This window comes from Stegodyphus dumicola, chromosome 9, assembly GCF_044657685.1.
Source record: "Stegodyphus dumicola isolate Sdum_Otavi_A_Nest chromosome 9, ASM4465768v1".
NCBI classification, from domain to species: Eukaryota; Metazoa; Arthropoda; class Arachnida; order Araneae; family Eresidae; genus Stegodyphus; species Stegodyphus dumicola.
Genome location: NC_140776.1, coordinates 93,073,115 through 93,096,197, shown reverse-complemented (window position 1 = coordinate 93,096,197; position 23,083 = coordinate 93,073,115). Strand labels below are relative to the sequence as shown.

General features: G+C 31.7%; 1 protein-coding gene across 1 annotated transcript in view; it reads left to right on the top strand.

Annotated features, from left to right (window-relative positions):
• Mtpalpha (monolysocardiolipin acyltransferase Mtpalpha) overlaps nucleotides 1-23,083 on the top strand; it is a 70,620-nt gene that overhangs the window by 28,548 nt on the left and 18,989 nt on the right. The window contains exons 5-8 of the mRNA XM_085823766.1: nucleotides 10,563-10,682; nucleotides 13,933-14,035; nucleotides 14,120-14,242; nucleotides 16,139-16,257. Of these exons, the coding sequence (XP_085679892.1) occupies nucleotides 10,563-10,682; nucleotides 13,933-14,035; nucleotides 14,120-14,242; nucleotides 16,139-16,257 (465 nt within the window). The remainder of the gene's footprint in view (nucleotides 1-10,562; nucleotides 10,683-13,932; nucleotides 14,036-14,119; nucleotides 14,243-16,138; nucleotides 16,258-23,083) is intronic.

Below are 23,083 nucleotides of genomic sequence, written 5' to 3'. Positions count from 1 at the left end.
TGTGTAAAATATGCATTTAAACAAGAAATAAGGTAATTAAAGTATATATATAAAAATATCTATAAAGCATAAGCCATTTAAATACTCTATAGAGCATTATTAAACAATGCGTTGATACTTCGGAAATTTCGTGGATTTAGGCTTAGTAGCAAAAAAGCTCCCGGCCCTGGAGAGACGCTCACGGAAGACACTGCCGGCCTCCGTGATAAGCGCGCGTTTTTTTCGCTACCCGGCTCGAAGGGGCTAAACTCTAAAGGAAAAGAAAATATTTTTTGGCACAGGTAAATTAATTCATGGATTAGTTATTTTGAGGGGAAAAAAACTACGGAAGTCCGTTTTTAAAATTATTGCGAAAAATCCAAGCAAAAACGTTCTTTGATAAAACATTTCTTGGATTTTTTGCTATAATTTAAAAACGGATTTTTGTAGTTTTCTTTTTTGTCAAAGAACGTTTGTTCTTAACGCGTGTTTCTCAATTTCCTATACACATTGCGGAGAGGAAAATTCTGGCCGCCAGATTCTGTCGCCAAATCCCTTGGCAAATTATTCTTCTGCTTCCTAGCAGCATAATAGCATTTACGTGTATGGAACCTTTTCTTCTTTACATAGACGTTCTTTGGTTAGAATAATCTCCATGTATGGTACAGCGGGATTTGGCGACATGATGATGTGCAGTAAACGGGTCATTTTGTTCTTGGCGACAGTTTTCAAAATCGTTCGAAGGTCATACCATATACTAGGACCGCAAAATCTTTTTAAGCCTTTTTTTTTTTTTCTTTTTAATAAATATCTTGTCATTTTACAGTAAAATAAAAAAATAGTAATCAGTCATCTAGGCTAACCATGTAATATAACTATATTTGCTAAAATAGCGTTGATTATTCTAATTCAATTTTTAAGTAATTATCTTTATTTTTATGTTATTCATATAATTTAATGTTGCTTCTTCCCTTTAAATTTATCTATCATTAGTAAATAATATTTCCAAATTTCAGGAAATTTTCTCTGGCATAATCCTGAAATTAATTATAGCAGTATGATGACATACCATCACGAAATTTAATGCACATATTTTTTTCTTATGTATGCTGCGAAATAAATATAAAATACCTCAATTTATTAAAAAAAATATCATTAAATAGATTTCTTTCTTTCGTTTAGCTGCAGAATGTCTGCAAAAAAAGCCTTATTTAATTCCAGATTGGGCAGATTCTAATCTCAATCATCAGTGGAGAAAACAGCTCCTATTATAATTATATTTGTGTTTTCATGTGTTAAGGTGCCTTTTAAGAAGATACCTCACACAAATTAAATTTACCTAAAATCTAACCTAACTATTTAGCATTGCGTTGTGATTTATAAGGACTGGATTAGCGTCGTGTTGAACTGGTGATGATCATGAGTAATAATTAAATAAAACATACATTTGTTATCCAATATATATATCTTAAATTTTATTAAGTTTCTTAAGTGGAAAACTAAACAAAATTATCAAACAAAGTGTACCAAGAATAATTAAGAATAAATGTCCTCTGGGATGTATTGAATAATTAAGTGAATTTGCTACTCAATACAAGTAATACCATAATTAATTTACCTCTTAGCACAGCCAACGTACATTATGCGGATAGACTGGAATTTTCTCGAAACATACCTGGAAAAGTCAGGGAATTTCATTCTCCTATTTGAGTGGAAACCCTGTCTAAGACAAAACTCAATGATGCACTAATTCGCAATAACTAAAAGACTCTCTCGATGCACTCGATGACCAACTCTACGCTAGACTTCGAGACACTCGTTCAATGACTGACTATCAGCTCGCTAGACGACGAGGCACACACACTAACTGACTGCGGACCAGCAGGGTTTATATAGCTTTCAGCTTGTGTTCAAGAACAGTTTGGGCTAAACTGGTAAGAATTCGTTCCAAAAGGTTCTCCATCCATCTATGGCATATCGCCAATTTTGTCGCCAAATGGGTGATTGCTTAACAAATGTGGCAACCCTGCCTACCTTGCTATTTTATGCTTACCTATTATTTGCTTACCCTAAAACTGCTTTGCAGGGAAGCCAATTTTACCGCGCCTGTACATTTCATAACAATATGTATATTAAAAGAAAATTAAACCGCTCTGCTTTCATTTGCCAGCATTTTGTGGGTTTCCATTGTTGTGTTACCCAATTTGAAACAGAAATTCTTACTGACTGTGTGTTCTATTGTGCTCTGCATTAACAGTACTAAAAGCTACTGCATGAACAGATATATGTCAAGACACACTGGCAGATGTTAGCCGAGATACCGAACACATTGCATTTGCTGCCATGAATAAAATACTACCTATTATTAAGTTCAACCTTCTTTACAGTTACGTCTTTTATAATCTGAAATAAATGATGAGGATAACAAAGGAATTCAGATTTAATATTTGGATTTATCTCTCTGAAATAAAATGGTGCTTAGCAGAGAAAATGTAAGTGCTGTGCCGAAAGCCATTTGGTAAGGTGACATCTCTTTGCGTAACACACTGCCTTCTTTAAGTTAAATATGCATTAGTAACTTGCAGACTTCATTAAGTTATACTTCCATCAGTGGCAAGCTGTAAAATCACTGAGCACTGATAGTTTGACCTCAGGCAGTATGCCCGAGCTGGCTGCATAGGGATTTTCTTGGTTTTCTCCAGTATGAAGTGTGGATATGAGCGAATTCTGCTACAAAATCCCTTCACAAAGGCATTCCTTCCTTTGGGCAGGTAGCCTTCGAATGCCTTACTGTAATCAAATAAATAAAACCATAAAGTTACATTGTAATTGACTAAAAATTCACATGAAGACTCACATGGACTCTTTATACACTCATGACTAAAAACGTATGGTAAACATTCATATGTACATCATATTTTGTGTTTTCGAAAAAGCATTTTATATGCTATGCAAACAAAGGAAATTTATACCTTGTTAAGGGATGTGATCACCTCTGAGCTCAAGCTCTGTAATAATGTTTATGTTTTTAATTATGTACTCAAGTGCACCAAAAGGCAATTAATTGTCATTCCTCTAATAGAGTAGCTTTCTTGAAGATAGTTGGAGGGAATGAATACATGAGCAGACATGTAAATGTTAAACTTTAAAGGGGAAAGTTTGCTTGTAGAAAATTGTCAGAAATGAAAATCAAAACTCTTACATGTGCCAGCATAAACTTAACATCACATAGTAGCTATTAAATATATTGCATGGTGACTGAAAATACTGCATTAAAGAGTATGACTTTTTTCTTTTTCTTTTTTAAATTGTTTTCCATTGTTGTTACATGAGATGATCCAAGTGACTAAGAAAATGAGACTGAAATCAAATTGAAAGGTGGTATTTTTTTTAATATGTTAATGAAGAAGTACAATAATTAGAAAGTAACTATTTGGGAAGCCAAAGCAGTATTTAATCTCGTTTATGAATTTTTCTTCACGCAAAACTGTAGACCCAAGTATTATGGTATCTCTTCAGTTTTGAGACAAATATATTGTAGATTTTTGTATTTAAATTCATTCGATTGTAATTTTTTTTTTTGGTGTAGTGTTGTAATATTACATATTGTAATTTTTAGTTATTTGTTGCTTTTAGAGTGATCATTTTAAGGTGTGAATACATATTTTGTACATACTTATTTAAAAAAAATAATAAATAATAAAATAATTCTCTTGCGCCATTGCTGCAAGGAATGAAATTTGAATTTAACAAACATTCTCTATTCGTAAAAAGCAAATTTAAGGTTAATTAAATTATAAATGAAATTGAATTACAAATGATTAATTATTACTGCGAACTAATCTACAATATCATTTAAATTCTGAGAGCATATGAAAATCAAGTGCAAGTATCAAAATCTATGAATAAAAATTCTTAACTTAATTTTTGGACAGGAACATTTTAAAAAATTGGGAATTTAAATGGTATTGCTAATTTAATTCACTAAATTTTAAAGTTTAAACAGAAACTGTAAGTAAAATTTAAATAAAGCTAAGTGCAAAAATAATTCATAAACTAAAGAAAACCAAACTATTAGAACTTTAAAGTGTAATTTTGAAAAAAATGATCAGAGAAACAAACTAGGTAATTAGCGCTAAAAGCTGCTAAGTATAAACAAAATTGTTTCAAAAGAATATTAGCAATTCCATTTAAATTCCCAGTTTTTAAAAATTTTCCTGTCCAAAAATTGGTTTAATTTTTATTCATAGATTTTGTTACTTGCACTTGATTTACATATGCTCTCAAAATTTAAATGATATTGTAGATTAGTTTGCAACAATAATTAATAATTTTTTGTAACTCAGTTTAAAATTTAACCTTAAATTTGCTTTTTACGAATAGAGAATGTTTGTTAAATTCATATTTTGTATATAAGTTGCGAGTATCATATATTTGTTGTAAGTAATTGTGGATTTTTTCATTCTAAATCTAGTAATGTTTAAACTCTGAAAATCTTTTATTTAGAATGCTAGACAAGTAACACTTCTAATGTGCCTTGGCATAATTCTTTAAATGAATTAAAAAAGGGCCTTAATTTAGTTTAAGAAAAATCAGTCTCTTCTGTTATAAGGACTGGAGTCTGAAATGTATGCTTGTATGTATAAAATGTATGCAAATGTGTATGCATGTATATATGTATGCATGCATATATGTATGCATGCATGTGTATGTACATGCATACATACATACATACGTTTCTGAACCCAGTCCTGATAACAGAAGAGTACCGAAAGTTTTCAAATATTGTGCTTTGATTTCATGAGAAGCTTGAGTGAGTTCTTTATTTTGTTATACTTACAAATCAAAAGCATAACTTGCCAGTTTGAAAACTGACTTTTGATTTTTTAACTAGATAAATTTTAGATGGAAATCAAATTGTAAAAATGAAAAGAAAATCGAAATTTATCTCAAAGGATGCATTTTTTGTCTTCGAAAAAGAGGAAAAACTAATGTAGAAAGTAAAATGTATGGACACCCAATCTGCAGTGATTGTTCAGCTGTGTTTTGCATGGAAAATATGTTCAGAAATGCATGAATTGAGCTATTTTGAAAATAAGAATAATAAAACCTTTGCAATTAACAATTTTTTACGTATATATGTTGTATTGATTTAAATGAGTAAATTGTATTTCCATGTGCATAAATTTAAGGTAGGTTACTTTCCTTGAAATATGGGGAATATTTTTTTCTGATCAAAGCCTCATGTTTGCTAGCAGTTGTTTATTTGTAAAATAGATTAATTACTCAAAATAACATATAGAATAATCAAGTAATAGAAAGGAAGAAAGATTTGGAAAACATGCTTGAATATTTTCATAGCTGAAAAAATTTTTGTGGAGTAAAATTGATCATATTGTACCCACAAAGTCTGAAAATTTGTAGGTTAATAGTAATTACCGTAATTTCCGGAAGAAAGGCCGCATCAGCGTAAAACGCCGCAATAGATTAAATTGCGTGTGACATCGTCGTGGGCCGTATTGATGCAAAATCTCAGCTTGTGTCCTGATATATGACATATCAGTTAAGAAAAATGCATGAAATGAAACCATAACTCGAAAATAAATTAAAGGTAAGAAATGTTGAAAATATATTTACGTTCACGAATATACTTATATTTACCCACTAAAGAAATCCATAATTTGTAATACTCAGACTATATTATAAAAGATGTTGCAACAATGAAATATTAAATTTGGATGACAAAAGGAAATTTTAAATTTTACTTACAAAAGAAATTGCAGCAACTTATACATCATATGAAGCCATCTAAATCTGATTCTTCACTATCTGAATTAAAAAGATTTAGTAAATCCTGATCTAAGTCCAAATCTTCCAGATAATCACATTCATCCTCTTGCAGGGTTGCCACGCTACCTGGAAAACCGGGAAAAGTCAAGGAATTCGAAAATTGACCAAAATATTCAGGGAAAAGTCAGGGAATTTAAGTATTTTTGTCAAAATCTGGAAAAGTCGGGGAAGTTCATACAACGATCCCGCCAAAAAAAGCGATTTTTGCGCCGACGTCGGAAGAGGTAACTTTTTTGGCGAATTATGTATCACGTGAGTGTCATTCGGGTAGCTGGCATAGAGCCAATTTTCGCAGCTCCAATTTGATTGTCTTTTAGAAAGGCAAAGCAACTTTTGGTTTCCAGTATTCTCGAGAATCGCATGTGCAGTGCATGAACTAAAGAAAGTACCTGTTCTCGTATAAAACAAAATGGGTTTAATCCTAGTATATGGTACTATGGAGGTTAGAATCAAAGAATATGTATTGTAAAGAAGGAAAACCTCTCTGCAACAGACGTGGCTGTGGCTCCGTTCCATCATAGAGGGAAACAGCTGTGCATGTCTGATATATCTGTCACCAAAGCTCGAAACCGGTGTCGAAGTTCGAAGGTCACGTTATCAAGAGTTCATAAAATGAATATCGTTTAAAATTTCTTTAACCACTTGCGCTAAAAAGACGTGCCACGCACGTCAAGATGCTTTTGTCTCAAACCGCGAGCGACGTGAACACCACGTCGATAAGCATTTATCGCAAAAATGAAAATAACGTGGTGCATATGTCGCCTAACAACGAGATTGTTTATTTCTCGAGTTACAGCTCTGGATTGCACTCGCAGATGCGGAGCGGCGTAAATGAGACACTTTACCGCTTGTTATATTGTAGCGCACGGCACCGCAACCGTGAAGTTTAGTCTTAGCGCAAGTGGTTAAACTCTAAAGGAAAAGAAAATATTTTTTGGCGCAAGTAAATTAATTCATGGATTAGTTATTTTCAGAGAAAAAAAAAAAAACTACGAAAATCCGTTTTTAAAATTATTGCGAAAAATCCAAGAAGAAACGTCCTTTGATAAAACGTTTCTTCTTGGATGTTTCGCAATAATTTAAAAACGGATTTTCGTAGTTTTCTTTTTGTCAAAGAGCGTTTCTTCTTAACACGTGTTTCTCAATTTCCTGTACACATCGCAGAGAGAGAAATTCTGACCGCCAGGTTCCGTCGCCAAATCCCTTGGCAAATTTTCCCTCCGCATTCTAGCGGCGTAATAGCATTTTACTTGTATGGAACCTTTTCTTCTTTACATAGACGTTCTTTGGTTAGAATAATAATGGGATTTGGCGACATCTTGATGCGCAGTAAACGGGTCATTTTGGTCTTGGCGACAATTTTCAAAATCGTGCCAAAGCCTTACCGTATACTAGAATTTTACCGCAAAATCTTTTTTAACCCTTTTTTTTTTCTTTTTAATAAATACCTTGCCATTTTGCAGTAAAATAGAAAAATAGTAATCAGTCATCTAGGCTAGCCATGTAATATAACTATATTCGCTAAAATATAGATGATTATTCTAATTCAATTTTTAAGTAATTATTTTTATGTTATTCATATAATTTAATGTTGCTTCTTCCCTCTAAATTTATTTATTATTAGTAAATAATATTTCCAAATTTCAGGAAATTTTCTCTGGCATAATCCTGAAATTAATTATAGCAGTATGATGACATACCATCACGAAATTTAATGCACATATTTTTTCCTTATGTATGCTGCAAAATAAATATAAAATACCTCAATATATTAAAATAGATTTCTTTCTTTCGTTTAGCTGCAGAATATCTGCAAAAAAAGCCTTATTTTATTCCAGATTGGGAAGATTCTAATCTCAATCTTCAGTGGAGAAAACAACAACTATTATAATTATATTTGTGTTTTCAAGTGTTAAGGTTTTAAGAACATACCTCACGCAAATTAAATTTACCTAAAATCTAACCTAACTATTTAGCATTGCGTTGTGATTTATAAGGACCGGATTAGCCTCGTGTTGAACTGGTGATGATCATGAGTAATAATTAAATAAAACATACATTTGTTATCCAATATATATATCTTAAATTTTATTAAGTTTCTTAAGTGGAAAACTAAACAAAATTATCAAACAAAGTATACCAAGAATAATTAAGAATAAATGTCCTCTGGGATTTATTGAATAATTAAGTGAGTTTGCTACACAATACAAGTAATACCATAATTAATTTACCTCTTAGCACAGCCAACGTACATTACGCGGATAGACTGGAATTTTCTTGAAACACACCTGGAAAACCTGGAAAAGTCAGGGAATTTCATTCTCCTGTTTGAGTGGCAACCCTGTCTTGGTTTAGTCTTTTTATCTAAGGATATAATTTCTTAAAGCTTCTTTGAACCTTGCTGTTATTGACAATGTTTTTACCGATTTCCCACGCACTTCCTACCCACTTTGCAACTTCTTCATAAGATGCTCTACGCATTTTACCACTTTTGGTATACGTATGCAATCCTTCACTCATCCAACACTCCCACCACTTTCAGACTTCAGCTTTGAAGGGTTTATTACCGGACAAATCTAATGGTTGTAAGATTTTGGCCAAACCACCAGGAATTATTGCTGCGGTCGTAGGCAATTTTTGACATCTGGTTTTCACTGACTCAAGTAAATGAGCACGCATGGAATCCATTAACAATAACCCTTTTGGTTGGAAAAAAAGATTCCTTACAACACTGCCAAACTTTTTGTAGCCACTGTTGCATGATTGATTCGCACATCCAGCTGTTCTCGTGTGCACAAATAATTACATCATTAGGAAAATCTCCCTTCGGAATAGTTTTTCGTTTAAAAATCGGCTTTAGCTTGTCACCGTTTGTGGCACATGCTAACACACATGTAAATGACGTTCTTTCATGCCACGTCGTAAGCACACATACCGTTTTTGCATCAGTTTCATCAACAGTTATGTTTGCAGGAGAGTCGAAAGCTAATGGCATTTTATCCATATTTATTATCTGTGACTGAAGAAGTTTTTTTGGTCAATAATATCTGTCACATATTTTAGAAAAGATGCCTTTTTATCCAGCCAGTTCGTTGGTAATTGTTGCCCGACTGTTGTTCTAGTACGCACAGAAATATTTTTTCTTTTCATAAATCTGCTACGCCAGCAAGGCCCTCCTTTGAAATCATTTATGTTCATTTTTTTTGCTATAAATTTTGCTTGTAAGCGAATTTTTACAGTTGAAATTGCCATTCTCTTTCCTCGTTGCTCCTTTATCCAGTTTGCAAGGTCGTCCTTCAGATTCGGCCACCTTACAATACCACTTCTTTCGGCTCGTTTCTGTTGTGGCATATTTTTAAGTTCTTCTTTTTCAGTTCTCCAATGTCGAATACATCTCTCGTCTACTTTAAACTCTCGAGCTGCTTCTCTATTTCCAATTTGTTCAGTACGTGAAATTACATTAAGCTTAAAACCTGCAGTATAGCTTTTGTGCCGTTTAGGTGCCATTTTCAAAAATTTTCCACTTCCTTCTTACTTAAAAACTATCCAACAAGTTCTTGTACCCAAACTGATGGGAATCTGTATCTGGCAGAATGCCAAGAAAAATCGATTCATGCTGAAGGGAAAATACGTCACAGAGTACAGAGTTCCTTATTGCGAGGGAGGTGGGTCGTGTCCGCCTTTGACAAAAATTGCAGAAAAAGCAGGGGTGGAGAGAGGATGGGTCCTGGAAGATTCATCGAATGGCAGAGGAGAGAGACTATTCAAACTGATGAGAATGCTGATTTGAAAGGGGGAAGAATGTTATTGTTTTGAGATCCCATTTAGGGTGACTAAAGCATGTAGGTCTGTTCAAGGGAAAGAATGTAAACAAAATAACGTTCGCAAAAAGCAGCTGAGTGGTCTTTTGTGTGCGAACAGCACCAGTCTATGTACAATGACAAGGCCATCCAAACTATGCGCAATGACAAGGTTATTCAAACTATGTACAATGACCATCATAGGAAATATTTTATTTTTAGTGCACTTAAATGACGCACCCGCTGAAAATTTAAGTTTTAAACACGTAAATGCTGCGGCGTTTCTTCCGGAAATAATAGTATGTAAATATTTTTTCAGCTGATGGAAGAAAATAGGGTTAGATTAACATTATATGATGTGTTCCTTTCTCTTATATTTCAATGTTTTTCTTTTCTTCTAACTTGATTTTGACTTGTAATTTGCTGTGTTTTCCTGTAATTCTCTATGTAGTTAAAAAATCCAACCAAAGCTAGAAAGCAGGGGAAAGCAACAGTCTTGCTGTTATTTTAATTGGAACTCAGGGAATCATAAAATGTGCTGTGAAATGCATCACTTTCCTCTTATTTTATGTATCCTCTAAACATATTCATACTGTATCAGTCTGATGGTTGATTTAATTATGTTGTGTAGTTTTAAATCAAGTTTTAATAATTCAAATTAAATTTTTGGAACTGTAAGGTTGAAATGAACTGCAGAAGAAGAAATTGGTAAGTATTTCATAAAATTAGTGGCAATTTGTACTATCCAACAAGTACAACTCTAGTATTGAAATTGTGTTAATTCATATAATATGTTAATAAAGTTAAAAAAAAAAAAAAACTAATCCCATTCAATTTGTAAGAATGTGAATAATATGTGTTCTGATATTCAGTATTTAAATTAGAGGAAGGAGAAGATTTATGGGTTGTTCATGTAAAAATTATATGTTGCAGGTAGCTTTAGCTGCACATTACAGAATTGCTGTAAAAGATAAAAAAACAGTGTTAGGCCTTCCAGAAGTGTTACTTGGTCTTCTTCCAGGAGCTGGTGGTACCCAGCGGCTTCCTCGTCTCGTAAGTCATAGTTTCTTATTATTTGTTGTATATAAAAAGCATGCTAATACTGACCAGTTTCTTTTCATGTGCAAATTTGGTAAACATATTTTATTTAACCATTGGATAGTGGGACAGATATCTTAATTCCTCACCCAGCACATCACTAGCAGCTCAGGAGAAAGTTATTTTGTGTAAAGAACTGGGTAATATGTAAATTTTACTGTAAAAAATTGAAACTAAGAGGGGATTTGTAAAAGTATTAGTCATTAAAGCTATTTATCTTGTTTCACTCATGACATACCGATTAACACTTCAGCATTTTAAAGTTCAAAACTTTAAAGTATATTTAGTGTATATTACATTTCTTAATTGTGAGTTCCAAATGCATCCTTTTGTGTTAGAAATTTTGAGATCAAATCAGTAATTAATTAGAATTTAAATGGAAGCTGGTCCTCTAATTCTAGACAATTATTATTTTAACTCGTATGTTAGTAATAGTCATTTTTATATTTTACAAATTTAATAGTAGTATTGCTAAATTCATTGTTTTAAGTGTTAATGTATGTATTTGACTGTTAAATTAATGAGAACTAAGTACATTAATATACTGCACAGTTTCAAAACTGTGTGTGTGGTTTCTGCCCAAAAAAGTTATTAATATTATAGTCTTAGCCAGAAATATTAATAATAATGTAAATATCAAATTAACTTATATTTTGGTTGGTAAATGTATTCCGATCATCATTCTTAAAATGAGGTAAGCTAGTGAAAAGAATTTTTTTAGGTGCAAGCATTATACAAAAGAGAAAACATGTCTGCATTCCCCCCCCCCCCTTTTTTTGCAAATTTAAACTTCTTTTTAAGGTAAACTGCCTCTCTGTCAGTGCCATTAATATATTCTTATAGTATCAAAACACTGTAGATGTTAAGGATATTAATAATGACAGAAATGAATTTTATTAATCAGTTTTTAAGGAACTGGTTCAATTTAATCAGAGAATTAAAAAAAGGTATCAAGAAGTTCAATGTTTTCATGCATTGTTGCCAATCTATCTGTTCATTGGGAGCATTTCTAGCATTAGGGGCCTTTTCTTGACTGATGTTGTTTTAAATTTAGTATTGCCCGAAACAAGATGAAAAGTAACTGAGAACAGTGGTAGGTCATAATCTATTCAATCTAGGTTACTAGATTGTCTATACAGATGTTATTAATCTTGCAGCGAGTTGTAGTACTTGGGCTTACTCAAATATTGATAGCAAGAGCTGGTTTGGAAATATTACAGTAATGTGGTATGCATCATAATTAATTTTATTCACCTGGGACTTGATATAGCATCTGCAGTCTGCAAAAATTATGAACAATTTGATCACAATGACATCTATGGGAAATTAGCCATTCTGTAAAGTTCTTTCTTATTATTATTAAGCCATATGACTTGTTTGATAGTTTTTTTTCATATTTTTGAAATCTCTAAAGCATAGTATATTTATTTAGAAAACTCAGGATATAAGTAGATTAGTATACTTAAAGAGTGAAATGTATGTATTTTTGAAAAAATTAATATACAGCTTGATGCAAATTCATTTATTGATGCAATATACATTTAAAGCATAACATGTCCTCTATTTAAATACTATATTAATTCATGTGAAGAATCTTTATGTAGTGTAAATTAGGATGTTTTGTACTTTTTTTTTTAAAACTAAAAAACAGTGTTTGTTCTAGACTTTCTGGTTTTGTATGATGTTGTTTTTGATGGTTCTGGACTTTCTGATTTTAAGTCATGAAACAAAACATAAAAGTTTCCACGCTCAAGTTAATATGAAATTTGAACACTGAGATGTATTTAAAGCATAACATGTTCTCTATTTCAATACTATATTAATTTATGTGAAGAATCTTCATGTAGTGTACATTAGGATGTTTCATACTTTTTTTTTTAATCTAAAAAACAGTGTTTGTTCTAGACTTTCTGGTTTTGATGTTGTTTTTGATGGTTTTGGACTTTCTGGTTTTAAGTCATGAAGCAAAACATAAAAGTTTCGATGCTCAAGTTAATATGAAATTTGAACACTGATATACATTTAAAGCATAACATGCCCTCTATTTAAATACTATGTTAATTTATGTGAAGAATCTTTATGTAGTGTACATTAGGATGTTTCATACTTTTTTCTTTTAAATGAAAAAAAACAGTGTTTGTTCTAGACTTTCTGATTTTGTATGATGTTGTTTTTGATGGTTCTGGACTTTCTGGTTTTAAATGATGCTCACATGCATTTTTTTAAAAAAAGGACCATATATTTGGAAAAGTTAAGAGAAAGGACAAATAGTCAAAGAAAATCAGTCAAATGTAAACTTTTTCCAATAAGTCAGGGAAGTTAAGACAGACATACAGATTAATGCTGTCAAGTAATACAAGTTTCATGTTCTAAATAGCAACCTGCGACTAAATGTTGCCTTACTTAAAAAAAAAAAAAAAAAAAAAAAAAAAAAAAAAAAAACAAGTAAAGCGTTATTGTAATCTTTTTGCACAAAACATTTGATTTGTCTCCTATCTGAAATAGTTAGAAATTTAACCATTTCATCGCACTTCTCTGCAGAACTATAGTTGCTGTTTGGAAATGAATAATGCACTTTAGAAATCACTACATTTTGCAGCTGTATATTATAGTAAATGACTATAGTTATTTATAATAAATAACTATACTCATTAAACATGTTTTCTAAGCTCTTGTAATTCTTTATTTGTCATTTTGTTTTGAAACACCATTGGAATTGGGAGATGATGAAAGATTATACTTATATTCTTATGAAACGTGTGTGCTGTTGTTATAAATTTATTTTGCAGAAATAATTAGTTTTTCTCCAAATTTATATGTTTTTAAAAGCCCTTCTTAATTTTTTGAGTGATTTAAATGCATTTTTCTTACATTTATTTTGTTTGCTTGACAATAATGAGGAAGATGAATTAAAACTTTTGCAACAGTCTATTATTTCTCATATTTTTTAGTAATTGCATAAAAGTATCAAGTTCCTCTTACTTTGATAACTAGTTTATTATGCATTTTCAGAAAACTGTTGCAGGGAGGGGGAATTGCAGGGAAATAACAAAATGTGTGAAAAAAACTCTGAAAAGTGTATTTTGAGATGTTTTATAGAAGTTATTCAACCTGATTTAGGGTCTATATGCTTATGTGAAAAAATTCATGTATTGCAGAATCTCATTAACCTTATACAAGTAATGGCAAAATTTTCTTTTGTTAGATATCCCTACCTAATGCTCTCGATATGATGCTTACTGGCAAAACATTGAAGGCAGATAGAGCAAAAAAGATGGGATTGGTTGATCTAGTTGTTGAACCTTTAGGTATTTAAAAACTTATTTATTACCTATAATTTGTTTTCTCCAACTATATCTATAATATCAGATATTTTCTTGTTCTGTCTCTAGGGCCAGGTTTAAAAGCACCAGGTGATAGAACTTTAGAATATTTAGAAGAAGTTGCTGTGAAAATTGCTTCTGATCTTGCAGCTAAAAAAATGAAAATTGATCGTTCTGTATCACTAACAGACAGTAAGTTAATCTTGCTCTTATTGCGTTTTCTTATATGAATATTAACATTTAGATTATGAATTAAAATAATATTTCCATTGTAACAGTACTCAATATATTATGGAGTGAAATTACATTTCAAATTAATGCTGTTGATTTAAGCACTCATGGCATCCTTAATACTTGGATCATACATTTTTAATATCCAAGCAGACATAACTAATAAGTAAATTAAATGAAAATAATAAAATTAATAAAATTGGTAAATCGCACAAGTTTAACATTGGTATATTTTATGGATGGTGACATGCAAGAAATAATCACTAATTAAGAATAAAAGAATATTCTGCTCTGATCTTATAGTTATACTTTTCCATTAAAGCCACATTAAGTGGCATATTTTAATTTGCCATGTTTCCTTGATGCCTTGTTACCCCACCAGTGGTTGACTTATGAAAGACTGGTAAGTGCTAAGAGTTCAGTTTCGGGTTAGTTTAAAATTCATGAAGGCGATAAAATTCTAGAAATTAATGAAAACTTCTTCATAATAAATAAATAAAGATGCATGGTATGTTCTTTAGCGACGGTAATTTTTTTGGTGGATTTTGTCAGGTAATTAGCGAATGCTCCTTACTGCTGTTAATGATAATTTTATTTGTCTGTTATCAAGCCAAAAGCTTGAGGAAAAGAATAAAGCAAAATAAATATGCCAGTATTGCATGGAAATATGTGCTTATGGTCTTAATGGAAAAGTATACTTGTGGCAGAGGTGTTTGCTATCAATCATTTTTGGCAACCTTGGCGATATTGGTTGTCAGATTATATTCGGCATTGTCTAAGGTGCCAAATTGTTCAAAAGCATTTTGTTAGGTTTCGATAATTTGTGGGAAATGTCATAAACCACATGTAAATAATGCATCTAGTAATAGAACAGAGATCCTCTAAGTATTAGTTTTTCAATTTTTGAGTATGGATTAGGGCATTCAGTTAAAAACTGCAGCCATCCATAATTTAAATTTGTTAGAAAAATTAAAAGCCAAATGACAGCTAAAAATTTTAAAACATACATAATAACTTATTTAAGTAAGTAAATATACTTAGAAATGATCATATACTTTTTGCATATAGTTTATTAGGTACTTGTATATTAACTTAATCAACTATGAAACTGTCACCAAGTAGCACAATTTAGAGCGAATTGTAGATAAGCATGATGCCCCAAAACACTCATAACATCTACACTTTAATTTGATGTTACCTTAACTGATTCTTGATAAGCCACCTTTAGTTTTTATGAACAAGGATATAAGTTAACTATTACTGCTGCATTTTGAAAGAAGAATTAAAGTTTGTTACCTTTCTCCTGCAAAATAGAAAGCAGTGGATTATTTTTTTATACAATCCTACTGGCAAAAGAGTGTATATTGATGGGCATGATATAGGCAGCTGAATATCTCAGTAAAACAGAAACAGATTAGAACAACTACTTGCAGGAAATTTGTTCTCATAGCGTTCTGAACAGAGCTTCCAGTAAAGCTGGAGGACACAACAAAATAGTAAAAATTGACTAAAGCTTTTTTCATAAAGCACAAAGTGAAGCAAGTCAAATATTGATTGTTAATTAACTGAGGAGATTCTTTTAAAATTCTGCTGGAATAATTGATGCTACTGTAGTGGGATCTCTGCCAACTTTCATGTCTCAGTAGTAGCTAACTTTCACAGTCGATTGTATAATATGTAAGTACCGTTTACTGTTTCCTGTACTTCTTTGTTTTTGCTTTCTGCTTACGTAATTCATCGACTAAATGTTTATTAGTTTATTACATGTTGTTTAGGCATATTAATTTTAGATGACCATTTAATTTTTCATATTAATTTGAAATTGTGTGAATGCATATTTATTTACTTATTTTGTAGGACTGCTTAAAATGGCCCTTAGTATTGGTTTTGTTCGAGAGCAAATATTCAAAAAAGCACGACAGCAAGTTATGAAACAAACAAATGGACTGTATCCTGCACCTCTAAAGATTTTGGATGTGAGTTCAGTAATTCAGCATTTTCTGCATACTTACAAAATATATGTTATTGTACATGTATGGTAATTTCACTGCAATTTCTGAATTTTTGGTTTTTGAAAAGTCAGTAGCATAATCATTCTTTTTTTTCGGGGGGGGGTTGCTTTTAGTGTTACATTATGTGTTCTATTGGACCATTTTTCATCCATATAACTTAGTATGTGTTCCCATTTTGTAAGCATTAAATCTATATTATTCATGTGGCCTGGCAAGTAGCCAGTTCCTAGAGTTAGTGCCATTTGTTGTTCTGCAAGATCTCTAATTCATCTTTTGAATTAAATTGCTATATTACTTAATTAACTGAGCAAATTAAAAGTAATATAGTATATATATAGAACATATGTGTATGTTCTGAATAATTTATATTAATATCATTTTATTTTTAATAAATATCTGGGTGATAATGCAAAACATTTGTAACATTGCTATAATTAACAGATGTTTCTACTGCCATTTCTATGGCTTACTATCAAATAATCATTTCTCTGCTGCCTAGCAAGTTTATTGTTAAAAGACAGTCAAATGTAAATACAGTACAAAGTCTGAGAACTGGACTCGTCGGGTCATCGCTGATTCCGGATTTGGGATTTTTCCAGATATTAGATCACCAGTTTAAAGCTTGTAAGATGGCATGTAGAAATTATAAAATTAAAAGCATGAAATCGTGATTTATGAAATAATGAAGCATTTATGATCTAAAGAGTAACAAACATTTCTTTCAATGTAAGTTGTTTAAGATGCACCTATTGTGCTAATATTTTCTCTTGTAATATTAGTTAAAAGTAGCTCTTTTTATTCTCGTGTTGGATGGGGTTATAAAAGAGTCCTTGATAGTGTAACAATAATTTATTAGCAGGTTTAAGTTGCACACGAACATTACAATTTTAAAAATATTACAGAGCAGGAGTCTGATACAACCAAACAGGTTAATCACTTTCACTTAGCCTTTACTAAAGTCTTTCTCTGGCTGCTCACCAGAGGGCACCATCGTTGCTAGAGTTAGTCCAACATAGTTTATATTTACAGCAGAGTTTACATTACAGCAGACTTTATATATAGAGAGGACAGTGAATATGTTTTGGTGTTTTGGGAAAAAACAACGCAATTATCACTGCAAAATAGTGCTTTTGGATGATACGGAATTTATACAGGAAATTCAGGTAAGAATTATTCTGTTGTTTCATAATGAAACATTTTTAAAATATTTATTAAAAAAGGGGGAAGAATGGTGTTTGCTCTGCATATCCGTATGCTTACTTTTCATTGATTTTACTTGATTCAAAAATCTTCCTGCAATTAATTCATTAGCTATTATTATGCTAAAGTGAATTAATTTAATTGCTAAGAATATTTGCGTGCTACAGGTTCCCAACACTATACTACAGTTACTCAACATCTCTCATCAAGCAACCACTAAAGGCAAATCAAGAATTAAGCATACACACAACAAATCAGTGCATGCAAAATTTCTTTAAAAATTTCATGTTTTTTCACTTTCCACTAATAAGCAATATAAAATATGCTATAAGTCTGCAGGCAGACATAATTTCTTATTCAGTTACAAAGTTCCAGTGTTCAAGTCCTGTAATTGCTGTGTCGAGAATTTTGACTAACTTGTGAATCAAAATTTTTTATTTTCAATAATCTCACTGTCACTTTCTTCACTATCGGTAGCAGTATTTTCTGGATTTAGAACCATACTACAGATTTTGCCATCCGTTAATTGATTGATAATTGGGGCATTATTATCTGAATGAAAAACTTCTGTTATATCATCTTCATTTTTTACCTCTTCACATTTTTTTAAAAAATCCATTAATTGGAAAATTTAACCTTTGGTTTGTGATATCCCAAAACCTTCACATTCACGACTATTCATCAACCTCACCATAAATTATGCCAAGCATTTTTTAAAGTATCTGGAGAGACATCCTCCCATGATCTTGCAATGCTCCACAAAGCATATTTTACGCTAAAATATTTCATGAATTCTTGAATAGTCTTGCAATTATTCAGGAAATTTAATGTGCATTTAAAAAATTCTACTTCATCTTTGCATTTCAGCATGCTCAATATTCTGATATCCATAGGCTGAATGATTGATGTTCAATTTAGAGAAAAGAATAATACGGATACATTATCTTTCACTAAAACTTTTAAGGGAAGTATGAGCTGAACAGTTGTCTACAATCAGGACAATTTTTTTGTGATTAGGTAAACCAACCAAATTCTGCTGAGCCTCAGGTATGAAATGATTTTCAAACCAATCATTCATTAACACTTGTGTCATCCGTGTCCTTTTATTTACATGATATATAACAGGAAACTTTTTACTCCTTTAAATGCTTGAGATTATGCATTTTTTCAGATTACAAAAAGTTTACACTTGTGCATTCCTGCAGCATTTGTGCATGCTGAAATTGTTAGTCTGACTTTGGAATCTTTGACACCAGTTTAAGCCTTTTTTTTCTGTAGAGGTTGCCAAGGTATTTTGCAGTACATATTATCAGAAAAGACCAGTTTCATCAGCATTGTAAATTTGTTCTGGAGATAACTTTTCACTATTAGTGAGTTCAATGAATTTATCTGCAAGTAGTTCAGCAGCTTCAGTATCAGCTGAAGCGTTTTCACCTTTAATTTTTAATTGCCATATACCATGGCAATTTTAAAATTTGCTTAACCAACCTCAGTCAAATATGTGCGCTCAGTTTTTAAGTTAATTTCTTAGTGAAATATTTTAATATTTTAGCTTGTGCCATTAGCACGGGACCCATCAATTGCACACCCTTGCAGCGATGCTGTCTGACCCATTCAATTATCACTTTGTCATGATCTTCACTTTTACTGTAACGAATAATTTTTCTGTTTGTTGCGAGTGGGATGTTGGAATCCACAAAAAATTCAAAAAGTTCCTTTTTCTGTTTTCTTATTTCATATACAGTTGACTTCCCAATGCCATACTCTTTGCATAAGTTTGAGACGGATATACCTTTATCCATTTTTTGTAACAATTACACATTTTGTTTAATGGACACTGGAACATGCTTTTGCTTTGTAGATCCTGTTGCAGCTCCCGAATCAGACACTCTTTTTGCCACAATCAAACGTTGAAACTCTGATTTTCATCAAATTGCTGTAACAAAAATAGCCTGCAAAAAATAATTAAGCTGTATCAAATCAGAAAGTTAAGGAACAGCCTAATGTGCTATATTGGCTGAAATTCCTTGGAATCAGTAAAATATAATTTTAGATTTGCTTAATAAGCATCCGTTATACATTATTGGCTATGTATCTTAAGATAGATGACGAAAGACAAGTTTGTTAAATTTTGTCTTGCTTCTATCGCGCAGAGACAATTAAGCCTGATTTTTGTAGTTTAATTATTTATTATACTTAGGTCTCATTCTTGCTCATGCTTGAGGCATATCTGAATCCTGAATAAATAAATTCCCACATATACTTAAGGCTTATCGAGGGCCAGTACTCGATATCTTACCACCTGATGCAGTCTCTGGGGGTCCTAAATTCTGCTACCAAGCACCTCCCTAAGTTTTAAATTTTGGATCCCTGTGCATTCCCTAAATTCTAAAACTATTTTCATCCTTTTTGTTGCTCAGTGCTTCTCTAAATTCCACAAATTCGTCTTCTCTAAGTTCTGGCACCGGCTTTGGTTTATGTGAAAAACAAATTGGTTATTCTTAATTCGAATAGCAGTAAATGTAATCTTTTGGCCTATGAGTATTACAGTACAAAGTCTGGAATCCGGATGTCCATTATCCGGAATGATCTAAAATTCGGACCTTAAAGACACAAACTTTTTTTTTGGTATACTTTACGCATGCGCATTTGATTTTTCTTTCCATAATAAACCGTGTGGAGATTTTTGCTTAAAAATTCCATTTCTTAATTTCACTTAGGCACTAAATAAAATACATCGTTATGTAAAAACTATCATGTAAGCATAGATTTGTGAGATTAATAATTTGGATCCGCAGCTGAGTGTCTGCTTGGCATTACATCTCAAACAGAAACATTCATCTATTTTATATCCCTGATGCCAACCTGGTGAGTCATTATTTATTATATTTTGCTTTCAACACCGCATGCTTATCGATACATTACAGCTTCAGTAATAACTCATGCAGTGATGTTTAAACTTTTTTTATATTAGTAATTGAGCAACAAAAGTAAGACAACCTTTTCTGCTAACATTACGCTTAGCTATGATTATAGATTTTTTAAATGCTCTAAGAAATGTTGATGAGGAAAAATTCAACAAAAATTTCTTTTCATATGCTAAAAATAGATTTTGTTAATGAAACTCATAGGCCAAAAGATTACATTAAGTGCTATTTTAACTAAGAATAACTGATATGTTATTCACCATAAACCCAGAAGTGGGAAGAATTTAGGGAAGACACAATTTTTGGAATTTGGGGAAGCAACAAGTGGCAAAATTATAGGATGAGAAGTTTTTTATAATTTGGGGGGGGGTGTGTGGAAGCTATGGGATCCAAAGTTTAGACACAGCAAAAATTTAGAAATTAGGAAAATGCTTTGTAGCAAAATTTAGAGACTGCACCAGGCGTTATCTAGCGTCGGCCCTCGATAAAGCCTTAAGTATATGTGGGAGTTTATTTATTTAGGATGCAGATTAGTTTTAAGCATGTGCAAGAAATAAACGTAGATATAGAAAATAACCAATACAATTCAGGCTTAATTCAGTATGCAATAAGAGCAAGACAAAATTTAGCGGAACAACTTGGCTTTCGTCGCCAATTATGTGATACACAGCCAATAATGTATAACAGACGCTATTAAGCTAGGCTAAAATTATCTTTACTGATTCTAAAGCATTTCAGTTAATGTAGCAGACTGCACTGCTCCTTAATCTTCTAATTTGATCCAACTTATTATTTTTTGCAGGCTGTTATTATTACAGCAATTTTATAAGAAATTAAGCTTAAACTTTTGATTATATCAAAAAGAGTTTCCAGTTCTGGAGCTGCCAAAGGATCTAGAAAGCGAAACCATGCTTTGATGTCCATTATCTAAAAAGTGCGATTGCTGCAAAAAATGGGTAAAGTCTCAAATTATGTCTCAAAATTATGTGAGGAGTATGGCATTGGAAAGTCAACTGTATATGTATATGACATAAAAGGAATTTTTTGAGTTTTTTATGGAAGCAACTTAAACAACTTACATTGAAAGAAATGTTAAATAAAGCAAACAAATAAATATTAAGCTTTTTTAATATAGCTAATAGATAATAATTTTTTAATAAGCTAAATAGATATGTATAGCTACGAACTGCAAAATTAAAAATTGTTTTTCATTTTCTGTTATTTCTTAGCAAATGCTGCAGTTCAAAGCCTCCCTTTTTTTGGGCTTACACTTTCCTGTTTTCCAACTTGTACATAATTGAATATCTTCTACTGTGAATTTGCATTGAATTTCTGTTGCAAGAAAGATTTGGTCTGCTTTCAAGCATTCATCCAATTGTCCTTTAAGTTCAAGTACAATGATTATGTTTGATTTATATGATCTTGCATCATCCAAAATAGCTTTGAAGATAACTTGCATTTCTCTTTCGGGCATCGAGTTTTGAAACAGTTTTTCTTCAAATGTAGCAAGTATCCGCTTGTAAATGCCATTTGGCTTTATCTGATGGAACAGATAAGACTACATTCTGTTTTCTGTAAACAATTAGCAGGTGTAGTGCCATTTTTACAAACATTTCACTCATTAAGCTCACCTATCATCCAAATAGAGGAGATTGAATGCTATATAATGTGGTATTTTGTATGGCCTTTCCTTATCATTTAGTTTATAAATCTTTCTGTACTGTAATATCTGACAAGATCAAGGTTATATTTAAAAATAATGGGCTTTCTGTATCCTTATGGGAGAATTTTCAGCATCGTAACCTTTCATTTGACCGAATCAAATCTATATATTTGAATCTTTTGAATTAACAAATGTAATGAGTTATTTTCCCTATTTTCAATTTTCCTTCCATAAACCAGTAAACAGGTGTATGTTGGCTTGAATGTGGAAAAATCATATAATTCCAACTCAGGTTTAAATTACTGTAAGGTGTATGAAATTTTAAGGAATTAATTGTATGGATTGGTTGTTATATTTTTTAGAAAAGTAAAAACCGAGCAGCAGGTTAATGTCACAAGTTGTTTTCTGTATATGCATTGAGCAGCAAAATCATTTCATAAACATGAAATCTAGATCTGCTTTTCTACATTAATCTTAAATCGTTTTGAAGAATAACAATAAAATGGATGGGGGAAAAGTCTACAAGTAGAATAGTCTAAAGTTTTCAGTCAGTTGTAAAAATTCATTATGTATAATATTCATTAATTATATATTTACCACTGTACAGTCAAAAGTCGTTAATTTGGACACCCATAATCCGGACCTCAAAGCTAAAAACTTTCTGCGCATGCGTCAATGCGCAGAAATGCGACGCATGCGCAACGACATGGCGCACAATGAACTGGAAGTTGATCTGTCAGCACTATCCTTATCTTCAGGGCAGATGTTTTTATTTTATTCAGCTTATAATTCCTTACTAAATGTAGTATTTCATCTTGATATATTCCGTCTTTGATATGATTTAAATCAAATTTCTTGTCATTATAAATATCACGAGTGCACATCAACTAGTTTTTTGGTTGCAATTTTCTAATTTCGACTATGCGTAATATATGCTTTAAGCATTTGCGCGTTGAAAGAAATGTTTAATAAAGTAAACAAATAAATATTAAGCTTTTTA